This window comes from Mus caroli, unplaced genomic scaffold (assembly GCF_978045245.1).
Source record: "Mus caroli unplaced genomic scaffold, Mus_caroli_1 scaffold_2, whole genome shotgun sequence".
In the NCBI taxonomy this organism is placed as follows: domain Eukaryota; kingdom Metazoa; phylum Chordata; class Mammalia; order Rodentia; family Muridae; genus Mus; species Mus caroli.
This window is the reverse complement of record NW_028227257.1, coordinates 119,787,224-119,813,957: the sequence shown is the minus strand read 5'-3', so window position 1 is coordinate 119,813,957 and position 26,734 is coordinate 119,787,224. Positions and strand designations below refer to the sequence as shown.

Here is a 26,734-nt window from a genome sequence, read left to right as displayed (position 1 = left end):
TTTCTGAGTTCTTCCAGATTGGCCCTAGCCAAAGGCAGAAGGCAAGAGCCACATTTCTTCAGGCCCTCTCATAGTCTATGATGTTTCTGATGAACACTTTAGTCTCTGACTCTAATACACAGAGACACCAAGGTTTTCTACAAAAATGCAAACAACTTCAAGGGACGACATCAAATTTTAGTTTTTGAGAAATATATTGAAATGGTAAAACATTTCTGAACTAAATCATTTGATACCTACTCAGTGCCTACTATGTCAGCAATCAGTGTAGATGCCAGCCAGAAGCACAGAAAAGAAAATTCAATATTACAAGGTAATTGGGTCAACGTCAGGTACAATGGCCAAAATACAAGCTTCTTAGATAAGCTTTCATATAGTAAGTCTTTTATTGATGCACTTCCATATTATGCCTCTCTGTTTAAATACCATTTTAATCTTATTTTGTCGTCTATACTTATAGCATTTATGAGATTCCAAATGGACTCTTTCTCTGCCGGCTGAACCTAGTACCAACATAAATAGCATCATCTTTTTGCATAACGCTTGAATAGTTAGATGCTAAAATCAGACCAGACAGGTGATCTGTTGTGATCTCTTAAAGTAAAAGGACATCAGTAGTTTTTACAGAAACATCCAGCTATGTGTGTCATGAGGTTGGCGGTCTATATGGCAATGAGGACATATACATATAAATTAGAACATTATTAGAGCATTTTCCCCGTATCTTACTAACATGGAGACCGAGCCTCCTGAAAATTTGCTCAAAGTCACATGGTAATTTTAGTAGGCGATGACATGAGAACCTTGTTCCTATCTCTTGTGAAGTCCCCGATGCTAAGCTCAACAACTTATATAGGACAGTCAGGCTCTGAATCCTATCAGACAGACAGATATAGGAGGGCATCAGCTCAAAGACAAGGGCCCGGCAGACATTTCCACACTGTGGCTTACTGCTGTATGGAAAGCAGGTGGAAATACAGGAGGTGGAGGAAAACTGAGTTGTCAGCATTTCAGGTCAGGAAGCGTTAGCCCATAAGGCAGGGTGCTAGTGTCTCAGGACTGTGACAAGTTCCTCTAAGGGGAACTGAAACTACTGACTTCTAAGAAAATGAAGAGTCTTGAGGTAAGGGACATTGATTCATATGCCATGTAACACAATCTCACGCACATTTAAGAAGCTTAAATGCTTAGCATGTTGCTCTGGGTTCATTTCTATGTAACCCTTGGCAGTAGCTGGCCGACCCAAGGCTTACAATCAAGTACTCTGCTTCTAAGCTAACTTCAAATCGTAGGCTCTGCCTTTTACTTCTTCATGGAAAAGACAGAGGTACCTGTCACACCCCACCCATGGTCAGGTGTTCCATACAGTCTCGTTCTTCATCTCGTTGTATTTGGTTCTTTTCGGTTCTTATCAGAGACAGGCTACAGTGCTATCCACCATCACAATTCTACTCCGTAACACGAGCACACTAGTCCAGATGTATGCCTAAGCATATCCAGTTCCCAGTATGACACAGATTCGGTGGGCTGCAGCCAGTAAGCCTGCCTGGTGTTGCATGCGAGCCTAAGTAGCCTGGTCATTCTTTCACAGTGGTAGTAACACTTTACTGGTTTCACAAGGTGGGCATTTTGTTTATCAGAACTATAGGAAAGAGGAGTCTGAGCACATACACAACCACCACAGAAAATATCCCAATGGTCTTCACATGCAGTCAGCCTGGGCTGACCTGAACTGCTGATGGGAAAGCCGGCTCACCTCCGTTCTGCACATCCTCTAAAAGGATGCCTCGCCAACATGGGAATGGGGTGGACACTGCCACCAAGCTCGGGGCTGCATGCTCAAAAGTCTTATGACTCCCATCATGACCGGATCTGCCATTGGTTTTGAGCTACTCTTCGAAGTGTGGATTATGAAAAGAACTCAAAGCAAGAAAAGAGCTGTAGCGGAGAAACCAGGGCTCAATAACTAAATCTCTTGCACAGTACAGGATTCCAAACAAAATCTCTTAAAGCCACCTTCAAAAACAAACAAACACCCAAACCAACACTATTTGTTCATTTAGGTTACTTAAGTAAACTTAAACATAATGTGAATATTATATACTTTAAAAATAAATATTAATTTAAATGAAAATTTCAAACAAAACACTGAAAAAAATATGACAAAATGAAATTGTTTCCTATAAATACATGAAAAGAAATCCCTTTGCTATCAGCAAAACAAACAAAAGAAACCTAAATACAATCAACCCCACCGCTCTACCCCTCCAAAAAGCACTACCAGAGAGCAATCCTTTGTGTTTTACACTGAGTATCTGGGCTAGCATGTAGCAACAGCTGGCAAACCGTATGCCTAACATGTAGGATGGCCCAGGTCAAACCCACCACCTCACAAAGTGGGCGTGATGACACATGCGTTTACTTTCTGTACTTAAGGGGAGGCAAGAGGATCAGAAGTTCAAGGTCACCTTTCGATGCTCAGGGATTCTGAGGCCAGTCTAGGCTACAGAAGATGCCACTTGAAGGAAGAAAAGGAAGAGTGCCAGAGAAACCAGGAATGACTGAACTAAAGTAGTAAGACTGTCTTTAGTATCAATGCAGAAGTGAGACAACGATATCTTTTCCTTTCCAGAGTCCAGCAATTAATCATTTAGAGTATGAGAGCAATATTCTATTATCTCTGTAGGTTTAATTCATAAGGCTTAACTTCGTGGAAATCCCCAACGCCTTTGCTTACAAGGTACTTCAAACCACACAGCAAACCAAAGTAAATCCAACCTTATTCAAACACGAGGTCTACACAGATGCTTTTATAGAACAATTTTCATGGTCATAACAGCGCGCTACGCTTCTTTACTGAAGTGCTGTTTTGACCTTATTTTTATGCCTGTGTAGCTAACATCCATGTGCTATCCAGTGATGCAAGAGCATCACCACAATAATGCCCTTCATTGATAGGAAGATCAAGTGAGACTGTGAAACTAGAAAATTACTCTAAGCAGAAGAGTGGCGAACACAAGAGTTCCTCCCTAGAGGTCAACCCGGAGCGCTATGGATAAAACCAACTTCTAAGTCTATACAATGTCTACTTATCATATGTGTAGTTTCCATCTGTAATTTTACCAATCTAAAAATTCATATGAAAGCATTCTCTCATATACTATCACATGAATTACATTTCTTTTTTTGTTTGTTTGTTTGTTTGTTTGTTTTTTTCAAGACAGGGTTTCTCTGTGTAGCCCTGGCCCTCCTGGAACTCACTCTGAAGACCAGGCTGGCCTCAAACCAAGAAATCTGCCTGCCTCTGCCTTCCGAGAGCTGGGATTAAAGGCGTGCACCACCACGCCCGGCTGAATTACATTTCTGATTGGAGAGATTTTGTTGCATTGTTCGGCCAATTCATCTAACCCAACTGCATACCGGAGAGGCTGGGATACCCTCTGATCCTGTTTGGATGCCATGTTTATACTTTGTAAATCCCTTTCACATTCATTATCTCAATCTTAATTTAAAGCTCATGGTTGAGAAAGAGGCTAAAATAAACTGTAAAAATAATCAGATACTTTCCATTGCAGGAAGAGAGAGAGAAGAGGGGGAGGGGGAGGGGGAGGGAAGAGAGAGGGGAAGAGGGAGGGGGAGGAAGGGAGGGGAGGGGAAGGGGGAGAGGAGGAAGAGGGGGAGAGACAGATTGACTATTTCTGAGTTGTGACCCTTTGAGAAGAGAATAATGGCTGACATAGTAATTAGCTCTAATGCTATTACTTAAAACAATGGTTTTTATTATTGTTATTTAATTAAAGATCATTATTCTATTTACTGCTCTTACAATGCAGAGAGAAAGGAAACTATCATAAAATAACCTATGCTGCCTAACATTTTGTTAATAACACAGATTGCATGCATTGATGTTGTCTGTAAGGTATTTCAGAAAGCCAACCCACTTAAAATACTCTCTTAACAAGAGAAACAAAAATATTTTTAATTGATGTGTCTCATTACTTTATTTACAGAAATAAAAATTGTATGTGCTCTAGTTAGAATTCTCTATTGCTGTCATGAAACACTAGGTCCAAAATCAGGTTGGAGAGAAAAGAGTTTATTTGGCTTATACTTCTACGGCGGTGTGTGTGGACTCCATCACTGAAGGAAGTCAGGACAAGGACTCAAAAGGACAGGAACCTGATGCAGAGGCCATGAAAGGGTACTGTTTACTAGCTTTCCCAGTCTGCTTTCTTATAGAACCAGGACCACCAACCCAGGCATGGCCCCACCCACAATGGGCTCTGACTTTCTCCAATCAGTAATTATGAAAATACTGTAAGCTGATATTTTCTAATTGGAGGAAATTTTCTCAATTGATGTTCCCCCCTTTCAGATAACTCTCGCTTGTGTCAACATGACCTAAAACTAGACTGCACTGCATGTCTCTATCTTATATTCAAACACATAAGCTTGTATGTATGCCAATGTGTACATATACATGTGACACAGGCATATAACCACAGGAATGTGAGTATGCCTATGCATGTACATAGTCTCGATTAGCTTATAAAGAAACATATAGACAAAGATAAAATAAAAATCAAAAGAACCAATGACAAGGAATAGATGAAACTAAGACAAAAACCAAGGCAGGAATGTAATGGCTTTGATGGAAGTCTATTGTTTTAAATGTTAAGATTTCTCGCTGGTGGTTGAATCTGAAGAGTCTGTCTATCTAATGACTATCAACTGTGACTGACCAAATACAGGAAAATGACCTGTAGACAAACTATCTGCTGACAAGAAGCCTATTCCAAGCTGTTCTAAGACACACACACTATTTGATGATGACTGGTCCCTATAATGGCTTTCAAGGACAAGTGTTAACTGTAACCTGAATCATGGAGAAAGAAAATGGATTTCAAAGTATCCTGTTGCCTTGAAAACCAAGAGTAAGGTAAAACTCCATAATCAGAAAGCCAGATTAAGCCAGACATGGTGGCACACGCCTTTAATCCCAGCACTTGGGAGGCAGAGGCATGCGAATTTCTGAGTTCGAGGCCAGCCTGGTCTACAGAGTGAGTTCCAGGACAGCCAGGGCTACACAGAGAAACCCTGTCTCAAAACAAACAAACAAACAAACAAACAAACAAACAAACAGCAAACAAAAAAAAAAGAAAGCCAGATTAATTAGTAGCATGTATTTCTTGATGATAATGGAAGATAGCTCAGTTAATAATTACTTGGGATTACTGTTTTGTGCAGGGGCTTTAATAATAATAATAATAGTAATAATAATAATAACCGCCCAAACAAAAAACGCAAACATGCATTCAATTACACACACACACACACACAACCACCAACCACCACCTCCACCAAACAAACCAAAAAAAAAAAGAAAAGAAAACCCTGAAATTAGCCAAGGTTCTAGTTCTGTAGAAACAGAGTGGCCTTTTCTTTCTCCTTGCTTTGGACCAGAGCCAGAAGGAAATCTGCTGGGAGTTCTGAGAACGTTTAACTGGCATGCTGGGTGTGGTGGGTTACTTGTGGTCCTGTGAGTAGGGAGGGAATCTGAGGCCAAGCAGGAAGAGTGTCCTCATTCACATATTAGCAGCTCCACTGGAGATGGCAAAGGTGCATGTGGCATGTGGCCACTGGCTCTGACCTCTGGCTCTGTTTGCCGATATCACCAGTGTAGAGCACACAGCTGGTTTATTCGACATTCTTATCTATTCAGTTACGGTGGCTAGCCTTCTCACAAAAAGTGGATGATGCTACAGAAATATGCCTAACAAGATAACAGTAAACAGATGAGAAAAACAGGATGAGGGAGAGAAATTTGTATCATTTCCTTCACCACGGCCTTTCCCAACACTGAGTGATCCACATTCCCTCACAGCAGCTTAGCAAGGGAGGGGAGTTAACTGATTCTACTTGGTCATCAAGATTCTATATAATTCTATATAATCTGGGCTCTACACTCAACACCCCAATTTCCTTGGTGATATATACAGAGGCATTTTATTTCTTAATTAAAAACTATTTACTGATATTTGCATGTATGTATGCATAGCCAGCAAATTGTATATAATATGATTCTTAATCTTATGCTTGTATGTACTCAATGTCTGTGGGTGTACATGTGTACAGACCTGCACATGTGTGTAAGCTGGAGGACAACACTGAGTGTCCTTCTTAGGAACAGCATCCACCTCCTTTGAGATGGGACTTTCAGTTAGGCTAGACCGGATAGCCAGCAAGTCCTAAAGATCCACCCGGCTCCACCTCCTGGCACCGTGACTGGTAGGGCATGGCCATGGCAGGCGTTTTTCATGTGAGTTCTGGAGATTATACTCCTGCTTGCAGTCGGATACTGACTTAGCTATCTACCCCTGACTCGGCCTTTGCACAGCACAGTATTAGAGGGTCAAGGTGTCCTGACAAGCGAGTGGTACCAGGACAGGAGACTCTGAAGGCCAAGCATAGATGGAGGCAGCTTAATCTCTGTACAGGGTGGCTAAGGCAGGATGCTTAGTCAGTGGCACAAGCAGAGTATTAACAAACAGAAAAAGGGAGTCAGGGGCCAGGCAAAAAGAAGTCTGGTGTGTGGATAAACACTAAGGAGTTCTCTGTTGCTGGCATGGGATAGTGAAAACTCGTGGGGAAAGGGCAAAGAGCAGGCGGGGTCTGTAGTTACAGTGATATCTGTGACTGTCTCAGTGGAAAAACAACAAAAGGGGTGAAAAAGCCACAAGAAGCATGCCAAGGCACTGGTTTGTCGGAACAGCATTCAGAACCAGGGCCAACCTGTACATTTTGTGCAGATGTGGACAGCAGTGGGATTCAGAGCTTTCAGGCTCATGCCCAGAGATGTTTATTCTTATGACTCAGCTCGGTATAAAAACATGCAAAGACATGCTCAGCCTGGGACAAGTCTCCAACTGTGACCCTGTGGCCCTAGCATGCCTAAGACTGCACTGCTGGGGTTGTTTATAAATGATCAGCTACACCTGTGCAGAGGGAACGGCCGATAATGTGCCCAGAGAAACGTCACCTTGTTCTTCTCCAATGGCATTAAAACTCTACTCTGGATGAGGCTTACTAGTGGGGTCCATGCAGCAGCCCCAGCAGTCCTGAGTCTAAGAGTAGCAAAGTCGGCAAACCATCACATCTGTGGAAAGATTCAAGGGCAAGAGCTCTCTCTGTGGAGAAGCATAAACAATCCTGGAGAACTCAGATGATTTACCACAATGTCTCTGTAGGTCAGGAAAGGCTGCACTGCTACAGCGGACACCCAACAGAAAGGCAATTGTGACCTCCTTAGCATGTGCAGGATGAACTACGTCCAGAAGAGGAATTCCAGCCCATAAGCAATCCACACGTTAGAACCAAGAACTCTAAACTGGAATTGTATTTACTTATTTTTTAAATTAAAAAAAAAATTGAGATAGGATCCTACTGTATGGCTCTGGTTAGAATGTAACTCACTAGGTAGACCAGCTGCCCTTGAATGCAGAGATCCAGTTACCTCTGCCTCCCAGGTGCTGGGATTAAAGGTGTGTGCTCCCCTGCTCAGTACAATTGCTACTTTTTAAAAAAAAAAAAAAAGGTAACTAAAATACAAGTGAAATAAACCTGCAGCTAAAACATATGTCCCAGCTGGGTTGTTTCCTGCCTTCAATATTAAGAAGAAAGGCAATGGAATGAGGTCAAGTGAGAATAAGTAAAATCACACACCATACACACAAACTAGTACACACACACACACACACACACACACACACACACACGCGCATCTTCCTTACACTGAAGATGTCAAGTTATGGGCTGCTGTGTGTCAGTTTTGAGCATTTGCTGATTTTAATGATTACTGACAATTCAGGGAACTGTTAATCATCTTCTCCTTTCTTTGAAGGACCCTTAAGAGGAGGGATCAGATTTCCTTTCCAGAGGTAAGCCATCAGATACTAGAAATAGCACCAGTATTCCCAAGGGAGCCACTCTGATAGGACTAATGACTGCTATACAAACTGACAAAAGACGACGATCAACCCACATTCCTCGTACTACAACCTCAGAACAAGTAGTCAGAGGGCACAGGAAATACTTATGTACACTTCTTCCCTTCAAAGGTCAAGGCCTCTGGCAAATATATGTGCAGCAACATCAGACAGAAACAGATACGAAGTTAAAGGCAAAGAGAGAATAAAGCCACGAGCACACTATCCCCTAGATGCAAGAACCAGATAGCAATGTCTTGGGCCTGCCAACACTGGGTTTATCTCAACTTAGAATGTCATAGGAGTCAAAATAAGAAGGAAACATTATGAAATTGAGTGTTCAATGGGGTAAAGTCCTGAGCCACAGTGAGTTTTGATTTTCTCAGTTCTACAGACAGAAGGCACTTCCTCAGGGTAGGTGGATGGTGGGTGGAGGGTGAGTCTAGTGGCAACATCCTCTGTGCAATGCCAGTCAGCTGGCTGACGAGGACAGGAGCCATATGCAGACATTCGTTGTAGCTTTAACGAATAAAGCGGTGGTGAGTTTGAATCCCCCAGTGAAATCTATGCTCCATGGAGTGATTATCAAAACAGGCTACTATATAAAGTTTCTGTTTGTTCTACCACCTCTTAACCTTTCAATATGACAGATGATCGGAAATGTGAATGCACAAAAGACACGCTGATGACCACATCTATATGATGTTGCTTCATGTGCAGATACTGGACGAACGTGTTTCTTCCCACCTCTGGTAAATCTGAACTTAGATATGAGTCACTAACTAGGAGAGTTTACTCTGCCTTAGGATTTTTTTTTCCTTTTGGTGAGCTCAAGCCTGCGCATGTTCATTCATATAAAATTGTACCAACGACCTACATACACATCACTCTCAAACAAATACCATGCCAGAAGCAGGTACAACTGGTTGGCACAAATGCTCCCAGCACCCAGGGGCCAGTTGTATAACAGAGAATGGCCTGCCAGTTGAATCACGATGAAGTGACATCATGGGCTGGCATGGGTTCTACGTTTTAGGTGCTCCTGTCTGTCTGCTCTGTCTACCATGAAACCTGTGAGCAGCTGCATTATTAGGAATCCAATGGAGAAACAGAGTTTTCTTTGTGTGCACCTTCAAGACCAGCTTAATTCAAAACTTTACGAAGAAAATGGGATTAGCAATTGTCAATTGTTACCGCAAAATTGCTTATGTATGTAACTGATGAATCCCCAAAAGTTGTACAGCCAAATGGAGTAGAAAAATAAGTCAGATGGTCTACACTGGTTGTCATCGGTCTATGGCCGCTGTCATCCAGGAGCCCTGATCTAAGATCTGTGAGTTGGCCTCACCGATAAGTTTATAAATATTGTTACATTTCCACTTATCAACTATGACAAACCACTACTTCTAAACATTTACTTGTGCTGTTTAATATTTAATTTTACTGGAGGGCTTTTCTACTTAAAAATTACAACAACAACAACAAGCTCCCAACCTAGTTGAGATAGTGCCGTTACAGGCAGAAGGAGGCTTCTGTCCCATCAGGCCCCAAGTCTGAGTGGCACCTGCCATCTCCAGCAGTGAACAGCCTTATCTAGTGGCCATCCAGTATAATCTAACACACTAGCAGCACATTATAGTAGTGACATTGTCCTAGTGTCCAGTGTCCTCACAGAGTGGGAAGCTCTTCAGCGAATGAGGCTCCAAAGCTCTCACTTTATTCTTCATGAATGTGATTCTCATCCTGTCAACAAGCACGGGGCAGTGGAGAGAGGACGTGGGTCGTTCTTCGGAAAGAAATGGAGGTGCAGCTACATCATGCTATGAGCAAGGGCTAAGCTGAGTTTCTGCTTACTCAGGGAATGAAAAGGGTCAAAGCAAGACCTGGTAGGTGCTTCAGAAGACACAATTCCTTCTGACTTGGGTACACCCTAATCCTGCTTTCTCAGCTGTAAACTTCCCGGGAAGTTTTGAAACAAAAGAAACAAAACCAAGAACTGATCAACTAATTACATGAGAGCAGAACACAAACCCAAGTCCCCAAAATGTTCAAAGCCCTTTAACTCCTTCAGCCCTTTCAAGAATGGTGTCTTAGTCAGGGTTTGTATTCCTGCACAAAACATCATGACCAAGAGGCAAATTGAGGCAGAAAGGGTTTATTCCGCTTACACTTCACATTGCTATTCATAGCCAAAGGTCAGGACAGGAACTCACAGAGGGCAGGAACTTGGAGGCAGGAGCTGATGCAGAGGCCATGGAAGGATGCTGCTTACTGGATTACTTCCCCTGGCTTGCTGCTCAGCTTGCTTTCTTATAGAATCCCAAACTACCAGCCCAGAGATGGCACCACCCACAATGGTCTGGGCCCTCCGCCCTTGATCACTAATTGAGAAATGCCTTAGAGCTGGATCTCATGGAGGCATTTCCTCAAGGAAGGCTCCTTTCTCTGTCATAATTCCAGCTTGTGTCAAGCTGACCTACAAAATCAGCAAGTATAAATGGTATGCTGCAGACACTGAGAGCATTCTGGCTCTACCGGGGAGGAGCCCTGGGCACATGGAATTGAACAGTTTGCTCATGCAAGGGGTATGGTCACGAATCACTGCCCCTTTCCACACTGACTCAGAAGTTAAAGGATAGAGTCTGGGCATGCAGAGCTTCAAACTCCCAAGAACTCCTTTCTTGTTCTTTCTTTAAAGGGTTGCGGGGGTGGGGTGGGGGGCATGTCAAATACAAAAGCCACCGGGAGGGTGTTTCATAATCCAATCAAGGGACAGATAGAGCAAACAATTTTTAACACAGCAATATGACTAGGAGGTACAAAGTTCTCTATTCTAGAAGGGGTGTGAGCTCAGTAAAATTTTAAATCAAAGCACAAATTCTTTAGCTTCAAAAAGTCTGAGCCAACATTAATTAGTATGTATTTTAACAGTTAATTGTGTAGTATCAAACGTCAATTAAGGGTAATGAATAAAAGAATGGTATGGGGAACGTCTTAAATATAGTCCTCCCCAGTGAATCAGTGATCCGCAGCACACCCCCCCTGATACCACAATCTGCAGGGGCTTAAGACCATAACATACGGTGCCTTATAAGAAGGGGCAGTGATGACATCATCATCTGTGGCCTCAATCTGGAGATGTTCATGAAACATGATGGAGGAATGCCTTATGTGCAAATGTTTTAACAGGCTTTATCTGCTTCCAGAACCCGAAATGACGGCTTCCTCCTATCAGCTTCAAAGAAAACAGATCTTCTGCCATAACAAAGTCTTCTTTGTAATTCTGGAAATCTAAAATTGTGAGTGTAAACAGTGATGTTTTGACAAGTGGCCCCCTCCTTGGAGAGGTACGTTACATGTTGTAATAGACATGGGCATATGCTACATCATAAGGAGAACTTGAAGAAGATGCTGGTTTGGGGCTCATACAGTTTAGGCCAAGGTGAGTGTGGGAGCAAGCAGTCAGGAGGGAATCCAAAGCCCTGGCAGAACCACACGCACGCCCAGAACTGTCTGTGTTCCTTGTGAGCTCTAGGTACCTCATTTATGGAGCTGCACCCCAACTTCTCTGACTCTTTTTAAAATAAGTACTTATGAAGCAATAAAAAGATTCCATGCTCAAGTCCACCTAGCACACGTTCCTTGTTCCCCCAACAAATATAAGAGAGCAGAGAGGTAAGTTCTGGGTCTGTGCAGCCCACTGTGTTACGAAGACTCATGAAAAGGCTAACTTTATTTTTTGGTAACTTCTATCATATGAGATCCTGGTAGCAGCTTATAGATCTACATTCTGTTCTACTGTATTCAGACCCCCTCCCCACCAAACCCCCAAGACAGGGTAACCGATCTTAGTGATGTCCCATCAAAATCACCAGCATAATGCTATGAATGTTTGCCAAGTTAGATACAAAGGAGATTCATCCCTCACCTCTGTTAAAGAGGGACTTGATCTGTTTTAATCAAACATATTATTCATTCACAGGAAAATTATAATGTTCCCACAAAGTCCATTACTTTCTAAGGCAGTGTCAGGATTTGTCAGACAACAATCCCTAAAAGAATGCTTCTTTTTATCTAACTCTTCCAGGCATCAAGCAAATAACAAGACGTGTCTTCTCTGTGCTGTGTAATCTCAGGGTGTTGCACATTAGCTATTCACAAGCCGAGTTTCAGTGACTAGCTAAGAATGCGGGGATTACTAGGAGATGTCAGGAAAGATAAGATTCTGCCTCTATTCTCAGACCTCTGCTCTGAGCTTTCCGTTCTGCTGGCTGTTTAAGTGGACTTAAGGCCTGGTTTTTTGTTGTTGTTGTTGTTGTTTTGTTTTGTTTTGTTTTTAAGTCTTGCTAAATCTATCATGGCTGTTCCAGGGGCCTTCAGTAACGGGTCTCTGTAGGTTGTGTCCAATGGAAAAACACAGGCATGGATGGGAACAGGCAGATCACAAACGTATTCAGACACAGCCCTTACGAGAATGGGCTTTGGAGTCAGACTAGTCCAGGTTCTGGCTCAACCATATTAGCTGTATGATACTGATCAATAAGAAAGAGGCCTCCTTCAAATGCATCTTAAAATGTAGGCAGGATTACTGAGTGAAGAAACACTCTAAGGATTAAATAAGTCATTTTGCATACCAAACAGCAATTAGCAAGAATTAGATAAACCTTGGCAGCTAGGATCATTTAGGCATGTATATGTAACACATGGATTTTCCACATATGTTTCCTCAAGTTTATTTTTGATTGACACGTAATGATTTGGCATATTTGCCAAGTGCTATGTGATGTTTCTGTGTCTTTGCATGATACAATGATCTATTGAGGGTAATTAGCATCTCCTGCACCTCAAGCGTTCATCATGCCTTTGTGACAGGAACGGCCACATGGATATTTGAGAATATGTATTTTAAATACAGCATACTGTCAACACGAGTCAGCCTATGTACATTATCATCTCCTAACGCTGTAGCTCTGCACCTAGAGAACAACACAACCTCGCCTCATTCCTCTCACCCTCATGTGCTTACATGAAGTGGGGATGGGAAAGGGTCAAGGGAAGGATCGCAAGTATCTGCGATTCACAGTAACTCATAAGGAAACTCTAAATAAAACCCATCGTAAACTGTCAAATAAAGGCTTTAATGGCTTTCACTCCAGATGGCAATACATTTACCTTTATCTAATGGCTAAACACCTCCAAGGGGCTGCTATGGAAATTTAAGGTTCACATATATAAACCAGGAAATTCTGTATGTGCTCACAGAGGACAGGCTGAGTTCCCACACCTGTGTGGTTATGATCATCTTGTTCAGGGCTTCCCAGGTAAGTTCTGTCTAGGCTGATATTCAAGTTGGAGTGCCACCTGCATACCCAGTTTGGACATGACAGGGGAAGATGGCTCTGTATTATTCTAGGAAGTGCCCCACCCCACCTTGCCACCATAGCCAATGTTAAAAAGAAGAGTAGGTATCCAAGTACATAGCAGCTGCTTGGCAGAAAGTGTTTTTTGAGGCTGCAGCTACCTGCGATGACACAGAAAGTCTACGGGCTACCACTATTTCTAACTTGTGCTGCAGTGAGTACAACTGCAGGCAGTCTTAGCAGAGGGAGGCAAGTCGTGTGGCCTGAAGATGCCCAGGCCCATCACCCCGGACCCACATCTCAGTACGGCTTTCATCTGTGTTTGTGCAAGGCTATGAGGATTAAATATGGTGTTAACTTTAGAGAGTTGCCTATATTCTAAAAATAAACAGTTCTAATTATAAAATCAAAGGCACAGTCGAAGGGAGATGGGTTTCTTGTGGGAAGCATGCCTTTGTATTTCCTGGGATCTTTTTCTTCCCCCAATACTGCAGCTAGTTTTGTGAGTTCTGAAAGTCTTTAATATGCTCTAGAAGTGTTTCTTAACATTTCCAGATTTCTTCCACAGCAAAAAAGCATCTGATGTGATTAAGAACACGGCTGACCCAAAACATGAATGGGGAATGTCAATGAAGTACAATGTTGTGTCTAAGATCTTAACTGGGCTTTGACTAGGGAAAAAATGAAGATGATTATCTATTTTTCCCCGGCTCAAAGATGGCATTTGCTTAGCTCTTCAACGACTGGGACTCTCATAGAAGGACTGGCCAGGATGACAGAGTTAGGTTACAATCCTAACTTAACATTTTGGCTTGCTCCATTGGCATTTCTTCCTAAAATGATGAGATAAAGTCAAACCATCAGGCCAGCTGCTCGGGTACCTTGGCGGAGTCCCATGGGTTGCACATTACATACTTTTCTATTACACTAATAATTACGGCTCCAGAAACTCTTGTGATTTACATTCTTTTTTTCCTTCTTTTCTTTTGCTTTTCTTTTCTTTCTTTTTTTATTGTAAATCTTCTACAGAACTCTCTGGTGAGGCTAAAGATAACTGTCAAGGTTAATCAGAACTATTTTCCTAATATTTTCTATTTCTTTTATTCCCTTCCCCTTTTTTTTTCTTTTTTAATATTTTTATTAGGTATTTTAATCATTTACATTTCCAATGCTATTCCAAAAGTCCCCCATACCCTCCCCCACTCCCTTACCCACCCACTCCCACTATTTGGCCCTGGCGTTCCCCAGTAATAGGGCATATAAAGTTTGCATGACCAATGGGCCTCTCTTTCCAGTGATGGCTGACTAGGCCATCTTTTGATACATTCCCTTCCCCTTAAAGACATCTAAGAAATAAAATCCGAGATTTGGCTTTCAGCAGAGACGTGTGACATTAAAGCCTGAAAACCCTAAGACATGCATGGTGACAACAGGGTCATTGGCTTTTATTAATGAAGCTACAAAACAGTGACTGGAGCACCTACTCATTTTGGAATAAAGCAAGAGCCACTTATTCTGAGGATAGAGGGGAAACGTTTCAGGAAAGAGAGTTTAAGAAATTCTCTAGTTAGAGGAGATGGAGATGCAGAGAGAGAGAGTATGACCACTCCACGTTGCTGTTTTGTCTCCTTAGCTTCCTTTGTCTGTAGACCAGTGGCTCTCAAACTTTCCTAAGGCTTCAGGCCTTTAACATAGGTCCTCATGTTCTAGTGACCACACTGTCTTAGTTAGCGTTTTACTGCTGTGAGCAGACACCATGACCAAGGCAAGTCTTATAAAGGACAACATTTAATTGGGGCTGGTTCAGAGGTTCAGTCCATTATCAACAAAGAAGGAACATGGCAGCATCCAGGCAGGCATGGTCCAGGTGGAGCTGAGTGTTCTCCATCTTCATCCTCAGGATGTTAGCAGAATACTGATTTTCCTGGCAGCTAGGGTGAGGGTCTCAAAGCCCACACCCACAGTGACACGCCTACTTCAACAATGACTACACCTCCTAATAGTGCCACTCCCTGGGCCATCACAAACCATCACACCCTTCAACCATAAATCATTTTCGTTGCTACTTCATAATCGTAATTTTGCCACTGTTATGAATGTCGTTATGAGTTATAATAGCTGCATTTACAAATTATCTTAGGTGATGGCCATTCCCCCTTGAGGAGTTGCAACCCACAGGTTGAGAACCACTGTTTTAGACAATCAGAGCAACTTAAAACCTTCTGCATCTAAACTTATTTTTAAATTTTCTAATTCTATCTATGCGTGTATATATATATATACCTGAATACACATGTGCCAGTATATGTGCATACACACGTGTACACATGTACGGAGGTCAGACAATTACTTTCAGGAGTCGGTGCTTTTCTACGGCCATGTGGACTCCAGGGATCAAACCCTGGTAATCAGCCTTGTGGTGAAGGCCTTTTCTCAAGTGACTTTTAAAAACATCAGTGCCTGCCAAACCAGTGGTTTCAGAACACTTTGGTTTATTGGCCTTATTTGTTGATCCCATGGGGAAAGCATGGTCACCATGGGAACACAGTGAGGTGGTGGAGCTTGGGTTCCAGGAGGGAGCCCTCAAAAGCTGGTGCCTTTCTGTGGTCGCTCAGCATGTCTCAAGCTTTCCCTGTATCAAGCGCTAGGCTCTTATAGTCATTTTCATTCAGGCTTAAAAATCTCAGTGTTCCCACTGGTAGGACATACCCTGTCATACTCCTTACGGTCCTTCACGATAGCCCCTGAACACACTTTGCCATATTCCCTACTGTCTTATGCCATAGCTGCCCTGTCATACTCCTTACTGTCCTAAGCCACAGCCCCTGGAAACTCTTCCACGGCTCTCAGAGGCCACATCCTCTTCCTCTAAGCAATCATTCCTCCTGTGCGCTGACAGATCAATGATGGGAGAAAGGGAAAATGGAGAGACTATGCTCCCCCCGCACCCCCCAACAAGATCTAAGTCCTCCCTGAAGAATCTACTCCAACCCTTTAAGCTTCTGGTCCAAGGTATAGATAAACGTTCCCACCAGTGAGTGTCTCCTCCCTTCCCTCCACACACCAGGAGCTCTGGGTAACAGAAACTGCAGAACCCCCAGCTGTGCACCAACAAACCTTCATCTCCTTCTTCCACGGTGTATTTTAAGCAGCCAGCTTTCTCATACCTCTGGGACCCTTCTAGGAGCCTGAAGGGCACCAGCAGTTATTCTTCCTGACAAGCTCTGTGTTATCTGACGCCCAAATGTCATTGTCATCTCATTCCTGGAAGCTACTCCACGCCCTCACATCATGTTAACCGGAGCATCTTCAAGTTTTCTCACAAAGCACTATAGGGGGAAAAGAGTTTCCTTAACTCGTCTTTCTCAGGTGATGGCTGGTTGTTTCTGTCTACTTCCGTTGGCCTGTCTTGCCTTTCTAATTCACTTTCAAAGAACTGCCATGTATTCAAAATAACCAGGAAAACTTGCAGAGAACAGGAAACAAAGAGAGAGGAAACCAAAACACAGTGGGGATTAAGATCAGGGAAAGCAGTTATATTTCAAGGGCAGCCCTTTTAATTAGTAACAGTCTGGCATATTAGAAGATGGATACAGTTCCACGCTGAGGTAAAACACGATGTTTTAGTATATTTGAAACAAACTAAAGTGTCACCAAATGAAGAAAAGAGGTGGATGGGTTTAGAAAGACAAGATGCAAAGTTGGCAGGGTAGGAACACTTTTGACCGACTACAGAATGCCCTTCAGCTCAAAGGGCAGGTGGAGACAGCAAGTTCCCTCGACCTTGCAATGTACAGCAGAGCTACAGCTATCTCTCAGTCAGTTGGCCTGGGTTCCTACAGGAAGTCAGGACACACTATGGAACAAACTGTGCGCGCATGTGTGTGTGTGTGTGCGCGCGCGCGCGCACACACACACACACAGTTTGTATTTATTTGTTTACTTGGCTTGAGACAATCTGGCTGTAGTCCAGGAGACCTTGAACTGTATACCCTACCTCCCAAATGCTGAGCTTACAGGGACAGACCACCACACCCTACTTCAAATACAGTTTGTAAGTCCTCGAAATCAAAGTTTGGATAAAATGGAACATTTCCCAGGCCACAGTAAAAATAATCAGCAGGAAGGAATGGGGAGGGTTGTATGACCCTGAAACCAGCCTTCTACATGCACCCCAACAAAAGCCTGACGGAAGATGAGGGAGGCTTGGGCTCTGTTTATGCAAACTGCTTCCTTGGGTTTCACAGCTTTCCAAATTAGAATCCGGTGGGTTCTTTTCTGTTTCTTATTTCTCAACGTAAGATTACATATAATTAAATCTTTCTCTCACCGGATCTAGACAAAAATGAGGATTAATATTTGCTTGATACTCCAGGGACTGGCTCACCAAGTCTTTCTCTTACAAGTTCTTTTGCTACTCCCAAGAACACAAACTATGAAGTGGGCCAAAATCTAAAACATTTTTTGCACACTGACATGACAACAAAGTAGAAAATCCCATACCTAACTGTATGTGGTAGGTCATAGCCAAAATGCAGGCACACTGAGAATGTATGAAGTTATATTATAAACATATAAATGGAAACATAACTAAATTTTGTGTATAGACTTGGATCTCTTCCCCAGGATATCTCATTGTACATATAAAAATATTTCAAAAGCCTGAAACACAACCTACTTCTTGTTTCAAGCATACAAATAGAGGATATATAACCTGGATTTCATTTGTTTCGAATACAACCTTGTACTGAAAGCATTGTTTGACCTACTTTGCAGGCTATGGACTAAAGACCAGATATTTGCCTAACTCTGTAGTAGTAGGTGACATTGGGGTTTCTAAAGCTTGCAGCCCTGATTATCACTGCTTTTATAAGCGAGGTGAGAAATCTGCAGACAGGAGACTCTTAGCATGAGGCATGCTGTTAAATAACAGGCATGTAGACAGCAGGATGGCACTGGAGTGAAATACTAACCGTGAGCAGTGAGCATAATAAAGAAGGTGCAGCATTGTTAGCACAGTCCATGCAGGAAGGAGGCAGGGAGACTTGGCCATGGCCTCATAGAATTGAGCAGGGGGGGCAGGGGTGGTGGTGGTGAGATATTTTAGGTAAGATGGGAATCGGGAAATGTTCTTTCCGGTCACACCACAGGGAGCAAGGAAGGAAATGACCAATGTTACCCTGTGAGAAGGAAGGACCTACTTGAAGACCAAGGGACAATGGGAGGTCATCAGGAATAATGCCAAAGCTTTGCAGTGGAGCAAATCAATTGGACAGGTCACAGTGAACCAGGGGCTCAAACAAGATACTGAAATGGAAAATGTGTGCCAAGTGGGAGAGTGTGGAGCACTGCCCTAAGAGAGTAACAGCCGAGCACACAGAAATGAAGGGGTCTGGACTTAAATCTTAAATAGGGGAGATAGGCAACATGACCCACAAGAGAAGGGCCAGGCAGCCGTAGCTGAGAACACAAATGGTGAGGAGGCAAGCCACAGAGCAAGGAGAGCTCCTAGCATCCTATGAATTCAGCCCAGAACTAGGAAGGAAGGAACTACTTTATTGATTTCTGGGGTGGGTGTGTGTGTGTGTGTGTGTATTTATACTTATTTATACACTCAAACATATCCAACTGGTTTGGTTTCAGAAAATGGGGAGAACTAACACTGTTATGTGGCCTGGGTATAACAGTAGTCCTTTCTGCTACTGGACCACTTTATCTCTTTCCGCACTGATGTTGTGTTTCCGAGCAGATCAGCTTATAGAAGTGGAGAGAAAACCTGCCGCTGTCTAGAACAGTTAAAAGCTTCCTATATTTCCACTCACACTTCACTATTTAGAGGTTACCTAAGGCTTGCTGGTATCTCTGATAAAGTACGCTTGTAGATATAATCTACACAGTCGGCATCATCTGACCATGACCACCGTGCCTGGTCAGGGCCTCCTTCCCTAAACTCACAGACTTCCCAGCTAACCCCTTTCCTCCTGACCATGGTGGTCTCCATCACCCGGGGTCACAACCTCTGGGTTGGAGAGGCTGACGTTTACTACCACCATCCTTAACATCACAACATCCAATGTTCTCGTTGTCATTTTCCTAACCTTCCCATGTTATACTTCAAAAAACAAAAACAAACAAACAAAAACCTTCTTTTTCCTCTCCAGTATGTAAAATCTTTTGTCACACTTGCTTTTAAGCTCCATGCACACTTTGTATGGAACAAATATTCCTGGCATCCCTTTCCATTTCTCGGACAACTAGAGCAGATCCAAGCTTCAGAAGAAATAAATCATTTATTTCAACTGTTGCTGCCTTCCCACCCCAGGTCATCTTACGATTAGTGTTAAGTTTGCACTTCTAAGATGCTTTTCCCAGGAGGTACAGGTTTCTCTACCCCTCCTGCTACGTTGCCTATGCTCCAAGGACTTCTAGGTCCTAGAGTAAGTCACTTCCCTAAAGGTCACATCACATCCAAGTCACCAACTAGTTATTCTTTATCAGAAACAACTCAGAGCACAAATGCCCCTTTAACTCAATTCCTGGGTGAAGTCGAATGAAGCTGACTGTGGGTTGTGAGGCAGCATCTCCTGGTGGGGCCGTGTCTTGCCTCCACAGAGACAGCTGCCAGAACCACCATCAGCATTTAATACCCAATCTGGGATCTTACAAGAGCCTTCATTTATAAATGACAAGACATAGTGAGGATAGCTGGGGTGCTGCTACTAATAATAACGGTGAAGAGAGTAATGGTTACACGTGTTAAGAAAACCTACACACATCAAAGAGACTAGAAACAAAAACGGAATTCATGGTCTAGGAAAAATGATAACGCATTCTCCTATTATTTTTAGAAAACGATTTGGTTCAATTAAAACAAAAAAACAGACATTGGCCCTATTTTTCAAGTTCTTTTCCTGTTTATAAAGTATGGCATGGGTCTATTAATTTCCTATGTAAAACCAGCTGAGGAATAGTCTCCTTCTGAAATCCTCTCCTCTTATACCTCAAGACTGTGAGAATTTGCTTCACCCCCCACCCCTTTGTTCCTATAGCGTATTTTTAGCTCCTTAGACTCTATGGCACTCAGTAGCATCAGAAGACGCCAATGAAAGGGCAGTTGCAGACAAGATAGCAAAGACCTTGTTGTGGTCTTAATGGCTGCAGCAGGGCAGGCAAGCCTGGCAGAGTTCCCGCTGTCTCCAGCCAGAGCTGACAACTGCCCAGGAGCTGGACTTCCTTGCAGATCAGACTCTAGTGTGGGATGTGATTTCACTGTCCCAGAGTTCAGGAGGATTGGGCAGAGAGGGCGATAAAGAAAAGACTTAGCATGGTGGAATGGCCTTTTACACAGCCCTAGAAAGCCTGGAGGAACACCACCCATTGCCCCATCCTGCTTCTCGAGACAAAGCAAACTAAGGCCAGATGTTAGCTTTAGCCTCAGTTTTCTGGAATTACCGTCCCTCAGTTTTCAATATATTTTTCCCTTAAAAAAAAAGTAATGAATCTGAGCTTTACCCAGAGCAAGAGAAATGAGATGCTGCCAAGCAAGTCATTTTGAAGGGAAGAGGTAACATTCTCTAGCAGAAGGCTCAATGCGGTTATGCAAAATTTCCTTTTATAAAAGACCATTACTGTCCTAGGATAAATACAAAGTGCTGCTGTATGTAAGCATTTACTGCTCGATGTGATTTGATGTTTCTATGCTTTCCACAATGATCTTTGCTCTCAAGGTAGTTCTGGCTCCTTAGTTTAAATTAGAACTCTGTCACTTAGCTGACATAATGTAATTGCAAGGGAATAACACATTTATATTCTATTCATCAACATTAGTATGAAATGCAAATTTACTATGGAACCTGATGCGCATGCATCCTTCTCTTAAGATGCAGGAAGTGGAGGCGGTCTTATTTCCAATGAGAAAAGAGTGAATGATCTGCACCATGGAGATCCTGGTGCTTGTGAAACTAGAGGGACACCATCCCAGCAGGAACCAAGAATTTACACACACTCAAGACGAGCTTAGCTTGATAATTATGTTTCTGACAAATAATGTCAGCTGGTTTCTCCTATGGGATTGACTAGCTCCTATCAGGCTTCTATGAAAGATGAGTACTCTTAAAAAAGATCTAGCCATCAATTTTTCTTAAATTCATATTTTATTTCTCAAATGCCAAATTAAGAAAATGCAAATTTTACTTGTATGTTGGCATTCTAGTAGCACATGTGAATACTAAGAAAGTGACCAAGAGTTGCGCGTGCAGGGTCTATATATATATATATATAATGCACCTCTCCTTTAACATAACCTACATCCTCTATGATCAAGGAAGTCTCGGCAGCTAAGGCTCTCAGAGCAATTATACTCACGGTTGACAGAGCTTCACCAGGTCTTGATCAGTGGTATTGGGGGGCAGGCCTCGGATGTAGAGGTTTGTCTTGCTCAGCTGATCCCATCCTGAGTTGCTACTGCTGCTACTGTTGTTATTACTGCTGGTGGTGCTGGGACTGGGTGGGGCCATGGGGTGTGCTGGGACCAGAGACTGCTGCAAAACAAAAAACCAGGGAGTGTCAGAGCAGAAGTAAGGAATCAAGCACCACTCAGAGGCTATGTGAGCTACCAAATAGAATAAAGACAGCAAAATTAAACACAGATTATCCTCAGCTACTGTGATCTAAAATTTAACTTACAGGTGAAAAAATATCTATTCATCTTTAGACAAACAACCCAAAAAACTCTCAATATGAAATAAAAGAATTTTACTCATCAATATTTGAAATGTGGATGAATTTATGGATAATCAATTTATTCAGACATTTTAAGGAACACATCTCCTGAGGCTCAAAATTAACTTGCATGAGGTCACATGATACTGTCATCTTAATATACACTAGTTTAGAAATCACCAGGCGTTTGAAAAGCCTTCAGATTCTGAAGACTATTTGATTCAAAGTAGCTGATTATTTAGAGTACTTTTTAAAAGGAGACTACTCTTAAAATGGAAGAAAGGTAGAGCTTCACCCAGAGCTTCTCACTTCTAAGCTAGATCTGTGGCTTCATGGAGACATCTGGATGAGATTCACTGCACGATGCTTCACTCTGGCTGACCTTGTGAAATTTAACCCCTGTGAGAAAGCTGTGGCAGTTGGAAACCTTCCCAAGAGGGCATCTTGTAAAGCTTGCAGCTAAGGGTTTCTCAGGCTTGGCTCTCCAGTCAGCAGCCACCTAGGAAGAGTGTCTGAAGTATGCACACCAGATACTGCTGCTCTGAGCTCAAGCTGGTGGAGGGAAACCACAGCTCTCTGACCCTAGGCCCCACACAAGACTTTTGAGGAAGTTAAAGGGCTCAGCCCAATGACAGTGAGGAGGACCCAAACTGTCTTCACAGCCAATGTGCAGCAGGAGCAGGAAGTAGTCTCCTTCATATTGTCTATAAATATGAAATATATTAAGTAGCAAATATATTAAGCCAAGAATAGCAGTTACACAACAGTTTGAACATACAAAAACCTAAATACTTGCCAGACACGCAACAAAGATTTCAAATATTGATGTCAGACATTTATTACTACAGACAAAAATGTATTCCATAAGGCATATGGAAGAAAAATTAAACGCCACAGCAGAAAATGTGAACAGTCAACATATACAACTCCCATGTATCTTGGCAGCAATTTCAGATGCCCACTGCAGACATCATAGTCTGTGCCTGGCTTCTGCCATGGGCATGCTAATTCCACAACATCTTAACAAGCTGAGAACTCAGTAACTCTTTCTTCTGGTCCTTTACCTTCCTCCCTCTGTTCAGGGTCCCTGCTACGTTGTCACTCAAATACTACTTCATCTAAAGAGACTCTTTCGGAAGGAGAGTACTTGGAAAAACTGACCAAAGGATGAGGAAATTCTACTTCTTAAGAGCTGAACTTAAGTTAGAAATATTGTTATTGCTTAATCTAAAACCCAAACTGCCCTGCCTGAGATTTTATCCTTCCAACCCATGCTTTATAGCTTTCAGGGGCAAGTAAATTCACATGCTGTGTCTATAATCTATGGACTAAAGGCACTGGTTCCCAGGTATAAAACTACCTGGCTCCATCTCCTGTTCTGCCACAGATGTCACACAAAACTCTGTTCTTCTTTACTCAAGTCTCAGTATCTCCATATATCCATTCTCTTTTCTTCTCATAGTTAAACTGAGATCTAGACAGGCACACTCATTAGCCCCCATCTACCAAGTCTCTGATTGTCAGAGAACTGGTAACCATAGACAGAAGTAGGTAAGACCACATGTTCTCTTAAATGTCATATAATCAGTGCCCAAGATACCATCCCAGAGTACAAGGCAATTGGTATAGATAGAAGGACAGAATGGCAGGATAGAAGATGCTGGCTCCTGAACAAAATCAGGAATGAAGAGCTAGGCTGTAGTCAGAGGTAGAACATTTGCCTAACAGGTAGAGTCTTGGGTAAAATAACTATGTCACACCAGGGATGACAACAGGAGAAGTAGTAGAAAAGGGCTGCGGTTTGGGGTCTTCCCAGCTCCTAACCTATTTGTAAGACTACAGCAGGGACATCAACCACAGACTTTCTAAACACTGCATTTCAATCCAAGTTGGGTCCATGCTATCCCTGATCTTATCTGGTTCTGATTGGGGGCATGTTGGGTGTGGACTTGTTCTGATTAGAACATATGGGTTATCATTAATTTGGGGACTTAGAATTAAAAGTAGATTTTAATTTATTTATATATTATTGATGGAAAAGATTCATGATTTGTACTTCTAGATTTGTAAGTGATTTACAGTATGATGCTTGACAGGCATCCATATTTATAATAACCATAGTTTGCCACAGAGGGAAGCAAGTGAGGAACCTGGATCTTCCTGCTGGGCTGCATGTCCGGGCACAGGACCTCCTAGAGTTCAGATTCCAAGAAGGGCAAGAGGATCCCAAATTCCCATGAGGACCTCAAGGATGCTGACTCCTCTACAACGCAAAGTTCAAGTTAAACTTTACCTAAATCACAAGGCTTCCCAGAACTAGAGCAAGACAGAGAAAGATGCCTGAGAGAGAACTAAAGATTTCAGTCAGGAAAAAAAAAAGGTATAGAAAATTTTAGATTAAATATTACCTTTTTAGAACTCAGCAAGTCTGAGCAGGGACTTCAGCTCAGTAGTAGACATGCACGGGAATCTGTGCTCAGTGACAACCCCCACCGCCATGCCCCCTAAGTGGCCTCATGTCCCCACCCCCCACCCCCACAACACACACACACACAAGGTCACTGGGTCTAAAAATGTAACCCCTATGGAGAACAGTACATGTTTAAGGACAAAAGTCCCCAAAACAATAGAGACTTCACTCCTAAACATCCAGGAAGGATTGAGAATGGTCTAAACAGCCTGGGTACTAAGCATAAATGGGTGCCGATTTGCTAAGTGTTGCATGTTGTGTGTGCCCCGTGTCCTGCTTTTTGTCTCACTCAATAAACAGGTACAGCACTGTACTCTCATTGTACAGATTAGGAAACTGTCTTAAGAGCACTTAACCACTGTGCAATGACACACAGTAAGTCTGGGCAGGGCTGCAGTTTGAACTGAGATATGCCAGATAACAAAGTCAGAACCTTCAACACCCTAAGTGGCCTCCCAACACCTCCCATCTCTTCAATGTGCCAAACTGCTTTCCTTCATTGGCTCTGCCCATCCTCTTGCAACCTAATTACCAAGTTCTTGCTACTTTGCAGTGTGACTCTTTGTACCACCGGCTGTTAAGCCAGAGCCAAAGGTGCCTCTGGATTAGTCTAATTAGCACAAGGTGAACTAGTGGAGGAAAAAAAAAAAAAAAAAAAAAAACCATTAGTTTGAAAAGGATTAAATAAATCCTGCTTTTAAATTGTCCTGTTAAAGAAAGGTTCTGAGAGTGAGAGAAGAGGTGACAGCTTGGCATGCATGCAGTTGGGTTCAACTCCACATTAGACAAGAAAGGATAAACGGATGAATCTTTTGTTTTTTTGTGAAACAGGGTCTTGCTACATAGCCCCAGTCTGGCCTCAAATTCATAATCACTGGGCCTCCCAGGCACAGGGGTTGAAGGTCTGCACCACTACACCCAGCAAAATGAATGAATTTTGACAGCCACAATGGAAAACATTACAGAGGTTCTTTTAAAAGTTACAAACAATAGTTCAGCATCTATAATCCCAGCACTTGGGAGCCTGAGGCAGAGGGATTGAAAATTTGAGACCAGTCTGGGATATCTATAGGAAGATTCAATAAAACAACAACAACAAAAAAAACATAAACAAAAAGAGAGCTATCATGATCCAATAATCACACTTTATCTAAAGGGACTTGAAACAGTGTGTTGGAACAACCATCTACACTTCCTTGATTGTATCAACAACCATTCACAAACCCCAACAAGTGGTAACAAACTAAATGTCCATCAAGTGATGGTGGATAGGCCAGGAAAATGCTTACATTACACTGCATTAGATGCAGTGGAATATTATTTAGCCATGAAAACTGACTCTGTGTTACAGCATCATGGATAGAATTAGAGGTTATATTTTAAGAGAAATAAATAAGACACAGAAATGATGTCCATCGTACGTAAAATCTAAAACAGTCAATCTTGTACAAGTTGGGAGTACAACAGTGACTGCAGAGACCATGGAGAGTAGAGGGGAGGGGGCTGTGGATAGGTTTATCAAACCATGCCAAGTCAGTGTTCAGCAGGAGTGAGAGGGTTCAGTGTGCTATTTATTCTGTACCAGCACGAGTGCTGATAACGTGAACGGACTGAATGTTTCAAAAGGTAGAAAGGATTTTGAAAGTTTTCAACATGAAGAAATAATGTTTGAGGAGAGAGGTTTATCCTGATTTATACAATGGGTAATACATTTATGGAAATATCACAATACCCCATTAACATGTACAACTGTATATTTTAATATATCAGTTAAAATAATTTGATGGAAGTAAATAAGTCACTGATCTCATTAACATTATTAAAAGTGAGAGAATGAACTCTGGACACGCCTTCTGAAAGCTACCATGGGATAACGCTGGAAACTGCCGTCAGAATTTTAATGTTTAACGTGAAATAGGGCAAAATTAAACCTTCACATGTAAATAGAATTAAAACAAACTCAAACACGGATTGAGTCTTTAACTACAGCTTCAGAACTTGATAAATCTCAAGTGACTATAGACTTATAGTCAGAGTATGTGCCTAGATGGCACAAGTGGAAACTTCCTTAAAAAAATAAAATACAGTCATGAGGGACAACTTCAACCAGACTGTTCCGTCACTGACTGACCATCAACAATCTACCTAGGAAAATCCCTCGAGTGCTTTTGCAACATGAAGACACCCTATGCGCAAAG

At 42.4% G+C, this 26,734-nt stretch overlaps 1 protein-coding gene across 7 annotated transcripts in view; it reads right to left on the bottom strand.

Moving 5' to 3' along the window:
- The window catches only part of Rbms1 (RNA binding motif single stranded interacting protein 1), a 213,651-nt gene that overhangs the window by 69,821 nt on the left and 117,096 nt on the right, over window positions 1–26,734 (bottom strand). For all 7 annotated transcript variants that reach the window (XM_021184324.3, XM_021184334.3, XM_021184349.3 and 4 more), the window contains exon 2: window positions 21,710–21,885. In XM_021184324.3, the coding sequence (XP_021039983.1) occupies window positions 21,710–21,885 (176 nt within the window). The remainder of the gene's footprint in view (window positions 1–21,709; window positions 21,886–26,734) is intronic.